This window comes from Cheilinus undulatus, linkage group 17 (genome assembly GCF_018320785.1).
Source record: "Cheilinus undulatus linkage group 17, ASM1832078v1, whole genome shotgun sequence".
Classification (NCBI taxonomy): Eukaryota; Metazoa; Chordata; class Actinopteri; order Labriformes; family Labridae; genus Cheilinus; species Cheilinus undulatus.
The window spans coordinates 18357399-18370320 of NC_054881.1; the positions used below are offsets into that span (position 1 = coordinate 18357399).

At 39.4% G+C, this 12922-nt stretch overlaps 1 protein-coding gene across 1 annotated transcript; it reads right to left on the reverse strand.

Moving 5' to 3' along the window:
* Positions 1-11236: 11236 nt before the first annotated feature.
* Positions 11237-12481, reverse strand: htr1ab (5-hydroxytryptamine (serotonin) receptor 1A b). Its single transcript, XM_041811581.1, has one exon. The coding sequence runs from the start codon at positions 12479-12481 to the stop codon at positions 11237-11239; it is 1245 nt and encodes a 414-aa protein (XP_041667515.1).
* Between the last annotated feature and the right edge of the window lie 441 nt (positions 12482-12922).

A 12922-nucleotide genomic window follows, 5' to 3' on the forward strand; every position in this document is an offset into this window, starting at 1 on the left:
CACTTTACAGGGTCTTTAATTGATTTTCTCCACTCCAGGAGACTCCTGCTTCCAGTGTTCCAGAGATTCCTGCTTTTAGTGTTCCAGGGTCTCTTGTTCATCCCCTCTCTGTCATTGTTTTCTTTATCCCGAGTGTGTTTCCTGTTTCCAGTTTTGGATAAGTTTAGTTGTATTTTGCCTCTTTGAGTTATCAAACCTTTTCGCACCTGTGCCTTTGGTTTTGGGTCCTCGTTTGTGTTTCACTGTTACGTAATCATCTCAGGTGGATGTGGTAGCAGCAGGTTACTGGCAGAAGTCTTCACATATGTACAGAGGCAGTTTTTGTCCTGGTTGTAAGGGGGGTTAAAACCCCGCTTTGAAAAACAGGATTTATTTACATATTTACAAATTTACAGTTGAACTGTTTGAGTTCACTGCTTGGCTCTCTTTGCTGGAGGCCTCCCAGGCTCTGGTTCATCTAAGGTGTCCACATCGCGCTGGGGAGGATAGACTCCGCTCTCGCCAAACACAGTCTCAAAATGCACACGACCGTCTTCATCAACTGTCTCTTTAAAAGACGGACGGTCCAAGCGATCCCAGAGCTTCTGTTTGAGACAACGTCCCAGCCCCAAGCTGTAAGGACGAGGTCTGCCGCTTGGAAGTCTGTGAGAAGAACAACACAAAAATTAAATCCAAGACACATGAGATGAAACTAGATTGATAATAGATGTAGAAAGTGATCAATTTGTCCTGACAAACATACTTTAGTGCTTGGTCTACCACGTCATGGTATATGCACTGGTACTCCTCCATTGGACGTCCGCAGATCATTAGATCCTCGTCATGCTGCAGTGGAGCAGGGGAGGGACGGGGTCTCAGGGCCTCACGGCAGACTTGGGGCAGCTCATCAGGTAGGATTGCAGAGCTTGGCCATGGGTTCTGACCTTCAGCACAAGATTTGGAAGGAGGGCATGCAGAGGTCCTCTTCCTCTCCCTGGAGAAAGTGGGAGGAGGGATTGAAGATGTCCTCTTCTTAGATGAAGTGGAACGAGGGACTGCAGAAGTCTTCTTCCCCTTCCTGGATAAAGTCCTGTTCCTCCTCTGAGATGAAGTGGAACGAGGGACTGCAGAAGTCTTCTTCCCCTTCCTGGATAAAGTCCTGTTCCTCTTCTGAGATGAAGTGGAATGAGGGACTGTAGAAGTCCTCCTCCTCTTAGGTGAAGTGGAACGCAGGACTACAGAGGTCCTCCTTCTCTTCTTAGATGAAGTGGGAGGATGAGCAGAGTGCTGCTGTTAGGGTTCAAACATAAGGAAGGAGAGAACAAAGAGAGGAGGTCAGGATATAGTCAGCTTTCTAAAAACAAGAGGAAAATCTGCATAGGACCACTTTGTCACAGGAAAACCTCTCTCCACTTAAATTTTTATCTATCTTATAGAAAACTAGCGGTATGGCCTTTAGAGTGATATAGGTCTTAAACAGGGATGGACAACTTTGGTCATGGAGAGGTCCACAGTGGTTTTAAGTCTCACTTCCAGAGAGCCACATTGTTGCAAATTTTTTATGACTGCACTTTCTAAAAGCTTGTCTGAAACATCAAATATAAATCTATCATCAGAGTTTATCCTGTTATACCACTATGGTTTTGTGACCTCAAAAGTAATACTTGATTTTCTGATCCAATATTAAGTCATAGTCAACTTAAGCTCAATGTTCAATGCTCTACAGGCTTTTAGAGTGGGCCTTTACTTTACTCTATCCTAGAAATATTTCTACTGTTAGTGTAACGTTGTCTGTTTTTGTGCATGGTGATGCAGTGGCAACCCAGTTTGACATCCTTTATGTCAGATTTGGTCTCAGTTTCTTCATGTTTGTAATTTATTAATATTTGAAATTAACTTGTGGGCCACAGTGAATGATGTGGATTACTGGGGACATTTTTGTGATGTTTTGTTTTCCAGAACTTGAAAAAGACAGTTTACCTCATTGTCACTGCAGCATATACACTTCTTGTGTGCTCTGCTCTTTCTGTCGCTCTGTGCGCGGCGTGCAGAGATTCTCCCTGGACGACTGCGGCAATGGCTTATGGGCTCATCGCTCTGCAACAACACACATGCATGTTAGAATTTGCAACATTCAGATATGAGGAAGGTTTTCAAAGTGGAAAAGGGAATTTTTGGTTAAAATGTCCCCTTGCTACTTAGAAATCTCTGTTAACAATGAAGTCATCACTCATATTTTAGTGTGGCTGTTGTGTCATATATGTGACTTGGGTTTATAACAGTTTTTATTTGATGAAAGTTGTTTAAGCAGTAATCGCATTTCCCTTATGAGATTGTCTTTTACATACATTTACAAATGACCATTGTGTGTCCCATATTGCTGAATTATTCTAAACGTTTCTTTATAAATGTGATTGTGTTTATTGAGTGTTGAGTTAAACAGCAAATACTGATATAATATAAAGTTTGGAGTAACTTAAATGGGCTTAAAATAAAAAAAAATATAGATAAAACTAAAGATGAAACATGTCTTTAACATACATTTTTAAATGATTATTGTATGAAAAAATAGCAGATTCATTTTTGCAAGATTGCAATATTTTTTATAATTACTTAATAACTTTACTTTTCTCAAATATTGATTTAATGTTCCTCAGACTGATGTGAAAATTATTACTTAAAATGTGACGACGCGAATCTTAACTGATGTCGTCCAGGTGATCATAAATCTTACGTTTTCCATGACAGAAGTTGTCGTTCGTCTTTGTTTATCTCTAGTTTTTTTCCTCGCAGGGAAGTCAAGATTTCGAAATTTGTCGAAATATCTCTGAGATTAACTCGCGTGGCACTTTCCGCGTCTGCTCGTCTGTGTGCTTTTGTGTAGAAGCGTAACTTTTTAATTCTAACCAACATCAAAGCCACGGAATCCACGCGCGTTCCCTCATGACGTGACCACAAGTGTTCGATAGTCACGTGTTTAGAGCCCACTCTTTGAGACTTTGGAACGTTAATGAAGAAGGCCCACTCATCTAGTTGGATCCATGTGTCTTTAAATGGAGAGATGCTGTGCGCATACGCACGGCAGGTGGACAGCACCAGTGTTTACTAACCCTCAGATCTCGACCTAAAACACTAATGGTAGCCTGTTTGAGGGTCCAACTTCATTCATGTTCATTTGATTTTTAAATATTAGACATTAGAACATCTGACAGAGCAAATCTCATTAGTAAAGGATCATGTGAGCTGATTGGATTTTCTAATTCTAATAGAATTATAACTCATTTACAAGAAAATAACATCTTATTGAATATCAATATGGATTGAGAAAGGAACCCTCTACCTATATGGCACTTTCACAGCTATTAGACAAGATACAGGCAGCTCTAAATCAGATAAATATGCACTTAGCTTTTTTTTAGATTTGTCTAAAGCTTTTGACACAGTTAATCATGAAATTGGTTTGTTATATTACAATACTACAATACTAGGAAAATTAATTCAAATTTGGATGAAAATTCCAATACATCCCATCCCAATTCTCAAATCACAGAAATCACAACTAACCCACTAACCTGAAAAAAATGTGTCAAAACCGTTTCTTACTATTTTGTGCAATAGGGGTGTTAAAACTTGAAATTCTTAAGTTCTAGAAGTTGGTAATTAATGGGGACATTTTTTCTAAGATGTTTTTTACTTTAAAGTGATACATTTACAAAAACCACAAGGTAGAATTATAAAAAAGTATATAAAGTCAAAAATCCAGCCACTTTTTCCAGTTAGGTTTCTTGTAAATCTTTGACTGTCCACTGTTGTAAATGGACAATTTTAAAAACTTGAAAGTTTCAAAATTTAAGACTCTAAATTCAAAAAACAAAACTCCCTCAAAAATTTTTTTCCTTGTAAATTTCTAACTTTTTAAAGTTTAAAAGTCCGAGTTTGTTTTCACATACATATACGACTTAACCATCAAAAAATATTTTTTTCCCCATAATGTTGACTCTTTGCTAAAAGACTTACAGAATCTCTTTTTTTCATCTTTTAGTTTGGTCCTTACACATCATTGTACATTATGTATGTACAGTAGGTATGGAAAGTATTCAGACCCCCTTACATTTTTCACTCCTTGTTAATTTGCTGCCATTTACTATATCATTTAAGTTAATTTTTTCCCCGTTATTGTGCACACAGAAAAACACAGAGCTGTAGACATTTTTTGCAAATTTATTAAAAAATAAAAACTGAAATATCACATGACCAAAAGTATTCAGACCCTTTGCTGTGACACTCTTATATTTAACTCAGGTGCTGTCCATTTCTTCTGATCATCCTGGAGATGGTTCTGCACCTTTATTGGAGTCCAGCTGTGTTTAAATTGATTGGAATTAATTAGGAAAGGCACACACCTGTCTATATAAGACCTTACAGCTCAAAGAGCAAATGAGAATCATGAGGTCGAAAGGAACTGCCTGAAGAGCTCAGCGACAGACAGAACTCTTCCTAGAGCTGGTCGTCCGGCCTTGGTGAGAGAGGTAAAGAAGAACCCGAGGATCACTGTGGCTGAGCTCCAGCGATGCAGTGGGGTGATGGGAGAAAGTTCTAGAAAGTCAGCCATCACTGCAGCCCTCCACCAATCAGACCTTCATGGCAGAGTGGCCTGATGGAAGCCTCTCCTCAGTGCTAGACACATGAACGTCAGCATAGAGTTTGCCAGAAATCACATGAAGGACGCCCAGACTATGAGGAATAAGGTTCTATGGTCTGATGAGAACATGAACTTTTTAGCCTTAATTCTAAGCAGTATGTGTGGAGAAAACCAGGCACCTCTCATCACCTGCCCAATACAATCCCAACAATGAAGCATGGTGGTGGCAGCATCATGCTGTGGGGGTGTTTATCAGCTTCAGGGACAGGATGACTGGTTGCAATTGAAGGAAAGATGAATGTGGCCAAGTAAAGAGATATCCTGAAAGAAAATCTTTTTCAGAGTGCTGACTGGGCCTCCATCAACGTAAGGGGGTCTGAATACTTTACGTACCCGCTGTAGTTGGTGTGTCAGCTTCAAGATAAAGTTATTGTTACTGTGGCTGTGTGAGGAATAGTCACTATAAGCAGTCTTTTTGTAAAACTGTGAGCCAAACAAATAAAGAATCAAAAGTACAGCCTTCCTTTGTCCGGTGTAGCTGCCAGCTGTGGGCCCCTCACACACACCTCTGTAGTCCTCTGTCTCTGCAGGCCTTTGATCAGGTAATTGCCCCTTCGGCCCAGGAGTTTGCATCCCCCATATGTCACCATGGTGACCACCTCTTCAGCATCCATCTGGGTGCTCCCGTCACGGCCTTTTAAGACGGACTTGTACGTTTTTAGGCAGTAAGTGATGGAAGATGAGGGCAGAGGGGCATAAAAGAAGCAGGCCCACCACTTCACAGCAACCTTTTTATGACGGCTTGTGTTTGACGAGTTTCTTTTATTGTCCAGTCTCTGATCTCACTCCCTCATAATTTAAGACACTGTCTATGTCAACGTCAGAAATGATCCCATTTACTTTTTATCTTTGTTACCTACCTATCCTTAAGTACACAAATAATATGCATCTTATGAGAGGAACAGTACAGATGAAGCTTTAGGGAACAAAAATCCTGTTTGATGACAGTTTCAACAAACTATAACCTATATTATTATATTTTCCTCAGAGCTGTGGTTTTCATCTGGTGAGTTGGGACCCAACAGTGGGTCATGAATCCCTTTCCATTGTGTCCATCCATCCATCCATCCATCCGTACGTCCGTCCATCCATCCGTCCGTCCATCTGTCCGTCCATCCATCCATCCTTCCGTCCATCCATCCATCTTCTTCATTACCATTTGTCTGCAGTTTCAACCCACAGAAGTCTTGGTGTGCCAGTTTAACTGGTGTCGGATTAAATGGTGTCCAGTCAAATGCTCTTCTTTTCAGGGCTGTTGTGGTAGAGTTGGTAGTCCCTCAGAAAGGAAGGTCAGAGGTCAGATCCCCAGCATTCACATGTTGATTTGTCCTTGGGCGAGACACTTAGTGTGTGAATGTGAAGGGAATGGGTGTAAAAAACACTTTAAGTAACTTGAATCTGTCAAAGATCATGGAAATATTCAAATCAAAGACTGCACGTGTTCATTATAGCTATACATATGGATTCAACCTCAGTTTTTAAAGACTAATTTCCCCAAAAATTCAACCAGATTTATTTAGTATCCCTGTACTCTTCCCAGAATGCAAATTCAGTGGATTTAAAAATGCTTACATGCACAGCAGGATTTTGTAATCACCATCCATCACACCTAAAGGTCAGCAGGGTTAAAAAGGTTATTTGGCCTAATAGAGTCACCAGGGATTTTTTAATTTTCTACTGCACATCCACATTGAAAAAGAATCCCCTCTTTTGACAGCTTCGTTTGGAAATATGCATCATCATCTCGCTTAAGGGTTTTGCGGTTGTGGAGGACTGATGTTTGATGCCATTGTTTCCATTCAAATCCATAAATGAAATTTTTTTATGAATTCCAAAAAACATTAAGAAAGAAGCTCTCACTGATGTAAACAGTTCACATGGAACGAGAAAGAATTGTCGGAGCAGATGCTTAAATGGCCCGTTTCAGATGAGAACGTGTAAGCAATAGTGTGTTGGTAAGAGCTTCGGTTAACTAATGGAAATGCTTTAAATTATCAACATCTGATTTCTAATAGCCACTTATACAATATTTAAGGCAATCTGACATGCATGGTGTGATACAAGCATGTCAGTATTTAATGTTGTGATGCAAATGGTGTTTTACCATCTTTGAAATGTCCATGTGAATGGTTTTGAGATGTTAAAGCAAATGAGAAATACAGCACATAATGTCAAGTCTTAGATGAGGTTAAGAATGCTGGTTACACTGATAGCGTACCTGTAGATTATCTACCTAATGTATGGCACTTGATGATGCATGATTGAACTGATCAGTGAGAGAATGTAATGTGTTTCAAATCCTTCATGTCACACTTATTGAGTATATTACAATATATTTTAAGGTCTTATTTTTTACTTTTATCTAATGGCATTTTCTTTAATAATCAAGGCTGCCGGTGTTATCCATGATATGATTAACATACAAAAATATGTCCTTATTTTGTCCTTGCAGATGCACTGTCTGCTGTCTTGGCCGGATGGTGGCCGGGTAGTAAAAAGTCCATCAGAAAGCTGCAGCTCACATAACAGATGAGTGAGTCAATGGATCAATATTAAAATCCTACAGTGAATATTTAAAGCCTATTATACCTATCAGATACTGTTTCCAGAACCAAACAAGGTGAGTTTTAGTTTCTACTCTTCTTAATCAAACAAACTACCAAAAAGCCTGATGTTTTCTGCATACATATAAACTCAATTAAAACAGATCTTAAAACATTTTATTTACTGCTGAATTCACATGAACTCAGTATTCTTTCAGCTTCTTTTAAACAGCTTTTTTATATTTCATTTTTTAATCTATTTTGCAAGTGACCATTTTAGCCAGCAAGTTGAATTTTGATGGATTTTAATGTTTTGGGTTTTTTTTTTAATTTAACACAATTTATTGATGATTACTTGATCTTTTATTTTGACATGGTTTGTAGATTATTTAATGTAATGTTTATGATGCTCTTGATGTTCTTTAGTTATATGTTGTTGATTGTAGTTTTATTTTAGCTGTTTATTTGATCTATTATTTGACTTTATTTAACCAGGGAAAAAAACTCATTGAGATTAAAAATGTCATTTACAAGAGTGTCCTGTCCAAGACACGCAGCAACACATAAAAAAAGACACAGACACAAAAACAAAGCAATTACAATCACAGAAACACCAAATCCTGAGTCACAGATGAGAAAGTCATCAGTCAACACATTTACAACCTGAAGCATCTTCCTGTAATACCTTCAATCTATCTTTAAAACGGTTAAAGGAGACCAGCTCCTCATGGCATAAGGTCTCCTGTAGTAGATTCCTGGCTGCAGGAGCAGCATACCTGAAACTTTTTTTTTTACTCATTTTAAGACACAGTAAAAAAAGAGCAAAAACTGTAGCTTCAAGAACTTTTGACATGAGTGAAATCACACAAGTATGATGAAAACAGACTCTGTAAAGCCTTATAATTAAGGATAGGCCACTGATTTATCCTACAATATCAAAAGCTTCTTGAGAGAGAGAGCCTGATGCAGTGTAGGAGCAGAGCAATAAATGACAGTGTCATCAGCATATAAATGAAAATTTACAATGGGAACATTATGCACGATACTGTTGATATAAAGTGCAGCTATGTAAACACTTTGAATTGTATCAGTGGTGCTCTGTAAATAAAGTTGTCTAGCCTTGCCTAACTACCAAGCAGTCTTCCTGATTTTTGCAGGAATGGAAAATACGAACACCAGTGCTCCTTTGAATGTCACATTTCCAAGATAGTCTGGCGACAGACTTCAGATCTCAGACCCACCCACTTGCAGACGCCACCTCTGTCAGAACAGAAATACACGCCAAAACCTCAAAAATAAAATCAGATTCACCTCTGGATAGGGTTAGGGTAAGGGTTAAGGTGCAGGTTAGGATACCAAAAGTTAAAAGTCCAAGACCTGACCTGCAAAGCCTGATTACAGATCGTTGAATAAAGCTGAGTAAATGGTCTGCTTACAGGAAAAGGTTGCATTCTAACACAGCTAATGTAGCTAAGGGTAAAGCTAACAAAGCTACGTAAGTATATAACTAACGTAGCTGCATAGCTAACTTAGCTAAAGCTAACAAAAGCTATGTTGGGTTATGTGAAGTTTCGGAAACTCATGTTACTAAAGCTATTGAAGCTACATTGACTTACATAGTAATATCACCTACATAGCTAGCGAAGCTTTATTAGCTTTAGCTAAAAGGGACAAAGCAAAAGCGAGCCACTGCTTGTGTAACTCCTTTTAAAACATTCAAAAGTAACATGTCACTTTTAAGAGTTCCTTAAAGATATTTTCATTTACTTTTCTATCCTAAGTGAAGTGCTTTTTTAGGGTTAAACCGATACTTTATCTACCAGAAATTTTTATTACAAATTAGAAGCAGGGTTTTTTTAATCTGAACAGGAAGTAAAGTACTCAGAGCTTATGACAGAAAGAAATAACAAAATTAAAGCATAACAAAGAGCAGTTTGTTGAGAATGTATCTTTGTTTAATTGTTAACCATAACGAGGCTACTTGTAATGCAGATAATGAATTTGTGCAAATATTAAGATTAACTAAATCAAAAACAGCAAAGTAAATGTAACTGAACTCTGGTTTGACACCCCTTTTGTCCTGTTATTATTAATATAATTGTTTCTTTTATTCTCTATTTTTAATGTTATAAATGTTTTGTTTTCAACTTTATAAATCATTTTGAATTCCTTTGCGGCACTCTATAAATAAACTTAAATTTTGGTGGTAGGTTTTTTTCCAGTCGTTTTTTTATATCAGCCTGTAATGTTTCAATGATAAGTTCTGTCTACTTATTGTGTTGTTGACCAAAACTGTCTCATTGAAACCCATTTAAATCTCATTTTTTATCCTGTAGCCATGGCAGTAAAAAAAAAAAAAACACATTTTTTTTTAATCAGGCTCTTATTCTGGAATTGCTTCAAATTTGCCATTTTTCCTGTTTGCCATCAAATGCCAGCCATTGTCCCATATTTTGCATGAGGGGAAATTACATGCTTTTCTCCTTATTTCTAATAGGGGCACCAATATATCAATTTAATAAAGCTTAAAACAAAAAATAATCCTTTTTTTAATTTCAGGGCATCATGGGCATTTAAAGGGTTACATTTCAAAAAAATGAATTAACATGAGATAATTATTATCTTGTTTGGCACTGATTGTTGAATGCAAAAAAGTATGTATTATTTTATTGTTATTTATGAATGCTACCATTTTTGGTCACAAACAGTTTTTTTCCCATCTGAAGGTTAACTGTATTTAAACCTAAGTACAATCTGTCAATTAAATATAGACCTAATGACAGTTAACTAATTAAGTAACTGCATGTTGCCTTTATTAACTGATGGTCTGTCAGTTGTGAGACAAGTCAGAGTTGTCTGATAATCTGTTGATGGCCATGAATCAATTAAAAATCGCTCAATAGCTCGTGATTAAACCATCATGACTCATGCTTCATTTTCACATTTTTATTCAGCTCTGTCTCGCTTTGTAAAGTGTTTTAACTACGATGTGTACTGTCTGACCAATAGCCTTAAATCAAAGACATGAGCGACAGAAAGTAGAAAACGATTTAAGGGCTGCAACCAGCAACTGCATGACAGTTTAGTTATAATTTTTTTAAATAAAGTAGCCATCAGTTTTTCTTCTGCACACCTGCATTTAAACTAGAGTCACCTTTCCTTAATTTTACCTCACTTTAAACACCACTGAGTTTAGTTTCCAGGCTGTAGTTATCAGCTAAAATCACCAGAACTGAACTTAGTGAAAAAGTATCTCTTTATTGAACATTACAGAACAAAATGTGACACATGGAGCCTCAATCAGTCAAATGATCACAGCTTTATCTATGCATAGACTACAGACATGTCTGGGAATGTTTCAATACTGATACCGATGGAGATGATCCACAGATTATGATCCATCTTTGCTATAGGACTGGGCAATTGTAAGATCAATATATTTTTAAATGAGATACATAGTGAGACAATATTTCTTCTGAGCTCACACAGCACAAGAGAAATCAGTGCATGTTGAGGAAGTATCATGTACGTGTGGTTTAATTTAGGAGCATTTTTATGGTTGTTAAAAATCAAATGGTACCTCTTTGACACAAAGGCTACAAAAAAAAGAAGTCCTAGATGACCAGTAGGTGACCTCCTGCGAATTGTCTCCTTACAAGTTTCACCCACTTTTACACGTTTCCAACATATTTGCTCAGTTCAGACTGTCTCTTTTGGTTTAAAACTTGCAATTCATTGTTAGGAAATGTTGCCAGTGTTTTGCACAATCTAAACAGAGTGACTTTGTCTGCAATTTTGGAGAAAAAAGGCCCGTAGGTGGTGTCAGGGCTTCTGGTTTTTTTTTTTTTTTTTCGTAACTGTGATTTCTTTACAGGGTCAAGGGTCATCAAGGTATGTACTGTTTAAAGATATGTTTTTGGTCCATATTGCCCAGCCCTACTGCACTTTCAGCGTCTTTCTATATCAGTGACGTCTTTCGTTTGCTCCTCTCTGTTCACCTGCGTAACAGCAGTCACTGTTTACAGAAATGACATTTTAAAAGCTTCTTAAACGCGCTCTGGAAGTCTTTGTTGAAGTATGCGTAAATGATGGGGTTCAGTAGAGAGTTGGAGTAACCCAGCCAGTTAATGACATCTTCCAGGGCTCTGGGGATGTGGCAGTTCTGGCAGAAAGGCCTGACCAGGGCAACGATGAAAAAGGGCAGCCAGCAGAGAATGAAAGTGCCCATGATGATGCCCAGAGTCTTCACCGTTTTGCGCTCGCGTGCCAGCGCGATCTTCCTCTTCGCCTCGGTCGCCTTCTCGTGCCTGCTTTCAAACAGCGGCACTGAGCTCGGGGTGTTGGGCAGCGGCAGGTTGCCTTTGGAGTTGCTGTGAACTTCGATGATCTCCAGGGACTCGCCGTCCTCCGCGTGTTTCACCGCGCCGTTGACGCTCGGCAGCGGCCGTGGCTCCACGCTCCTCTTCCAGGTCTTCCCCTGTCCGTCTCCTGGGGTCTTTTTGTGGAACAGAGCGGGGGATAACGCCAAACAAGAGTCTGTAACTTTCTTTTTCTCTGTTTTACGCACAGTCCGTCTGATCCGGAACCTGGCCGCTTTGAAAATCCTCCCATATAAAACCAGCATCAAAGTCAGCGGGATGTAAAACGCACCAAATGTGGAGTATATCGTGTACCAAGGGTCTTGTATGATCACACACTGCTTGGGGTTCGCTCTCTCTTCTGCCATGTTGCTGGGCTGGGAGCGCATGATCAACATAGGCGGCACCGAGATGGAGAAACCCACCAGCCAGGTAACACTGATGAGGACCGCAGCTCTCCTCGGCGTCCTCTTCTTCATGTAGTCTATGGGCTCTGTTATCGCCCAGTATCTGTCCAGAGCTATGGCGCACAGGTGCAGGATGGACGAAGTGCAGCACAACACATCCAGAGAGATGAAGATGTCGCACGGGATCTGCCCGAGCGTCCATCGATTTAAGACTTGATAAAGCGCCGCCATGGGCAGCACCAGCACCGACACCATGAGGTCCGTGACAGCCAGAGACCCGATCAGATAGTTGGCCACATTCTGCAGAGAGCGCTCCAAAGCGATGGCTGCCACCACACACGCGTTCCCAAAGATTGCGCACAGGATGAGCGCGCCGAGCAGGAAGGATGTGACCACCTGGTAGCTCTGCTTCACCTCCTCCTCTTCACTTTGTGTTTCGTTTGAAGAGTTTAGAAACTGAAACCAGTCTGTTGTGTTGTTCGCGGCTTCCATCGTTGGTGTAAGGAGAGCTTTGGTTACTTTGTGAAGAGCCAGGTGCGCGTCATGCTATCGCACCTCGAGGAGCGCATGTTGGACTGACGGAGTGTGCAGAGCAGAGAGATTGAACTGTGAGTGTCGGCTGCTGAGGGGGAATGATGCTGCGTTTTTATACCCGTGATGGAAAATGCGTCATTTGTCAGTGGAGATGGAGCAGAGCAGGCTGTGTGGGTCTGTTTAGTCCGGTGGTCAGTCCGTGAAGAAGTGCATTTAGTAGACATGAACCAGCTTATTAGTATCTGTTTCTGAGGGCTGAGGCTCATGACTGCAAATTAGATCAATTTTTAGTATTTTAAGAATAATTTAAGTGGATTTAGCTAATAAGGAGAGAAGAAGCGCTTCATTTTTTAAAGAAAATGAACTTTGTGAGAAATTCACACTTTTTTATTGTCCATT

Bases quoted from the DNA above. Each gene is read 5' to 3' on its own strand.
- htr1ab (XM_041811581.1), bottom strand. From the start codon at position 12,481: ATGGAAGCCGCGAACAACACAACAGACTGGTTTCAGTTTCTAAACTCT.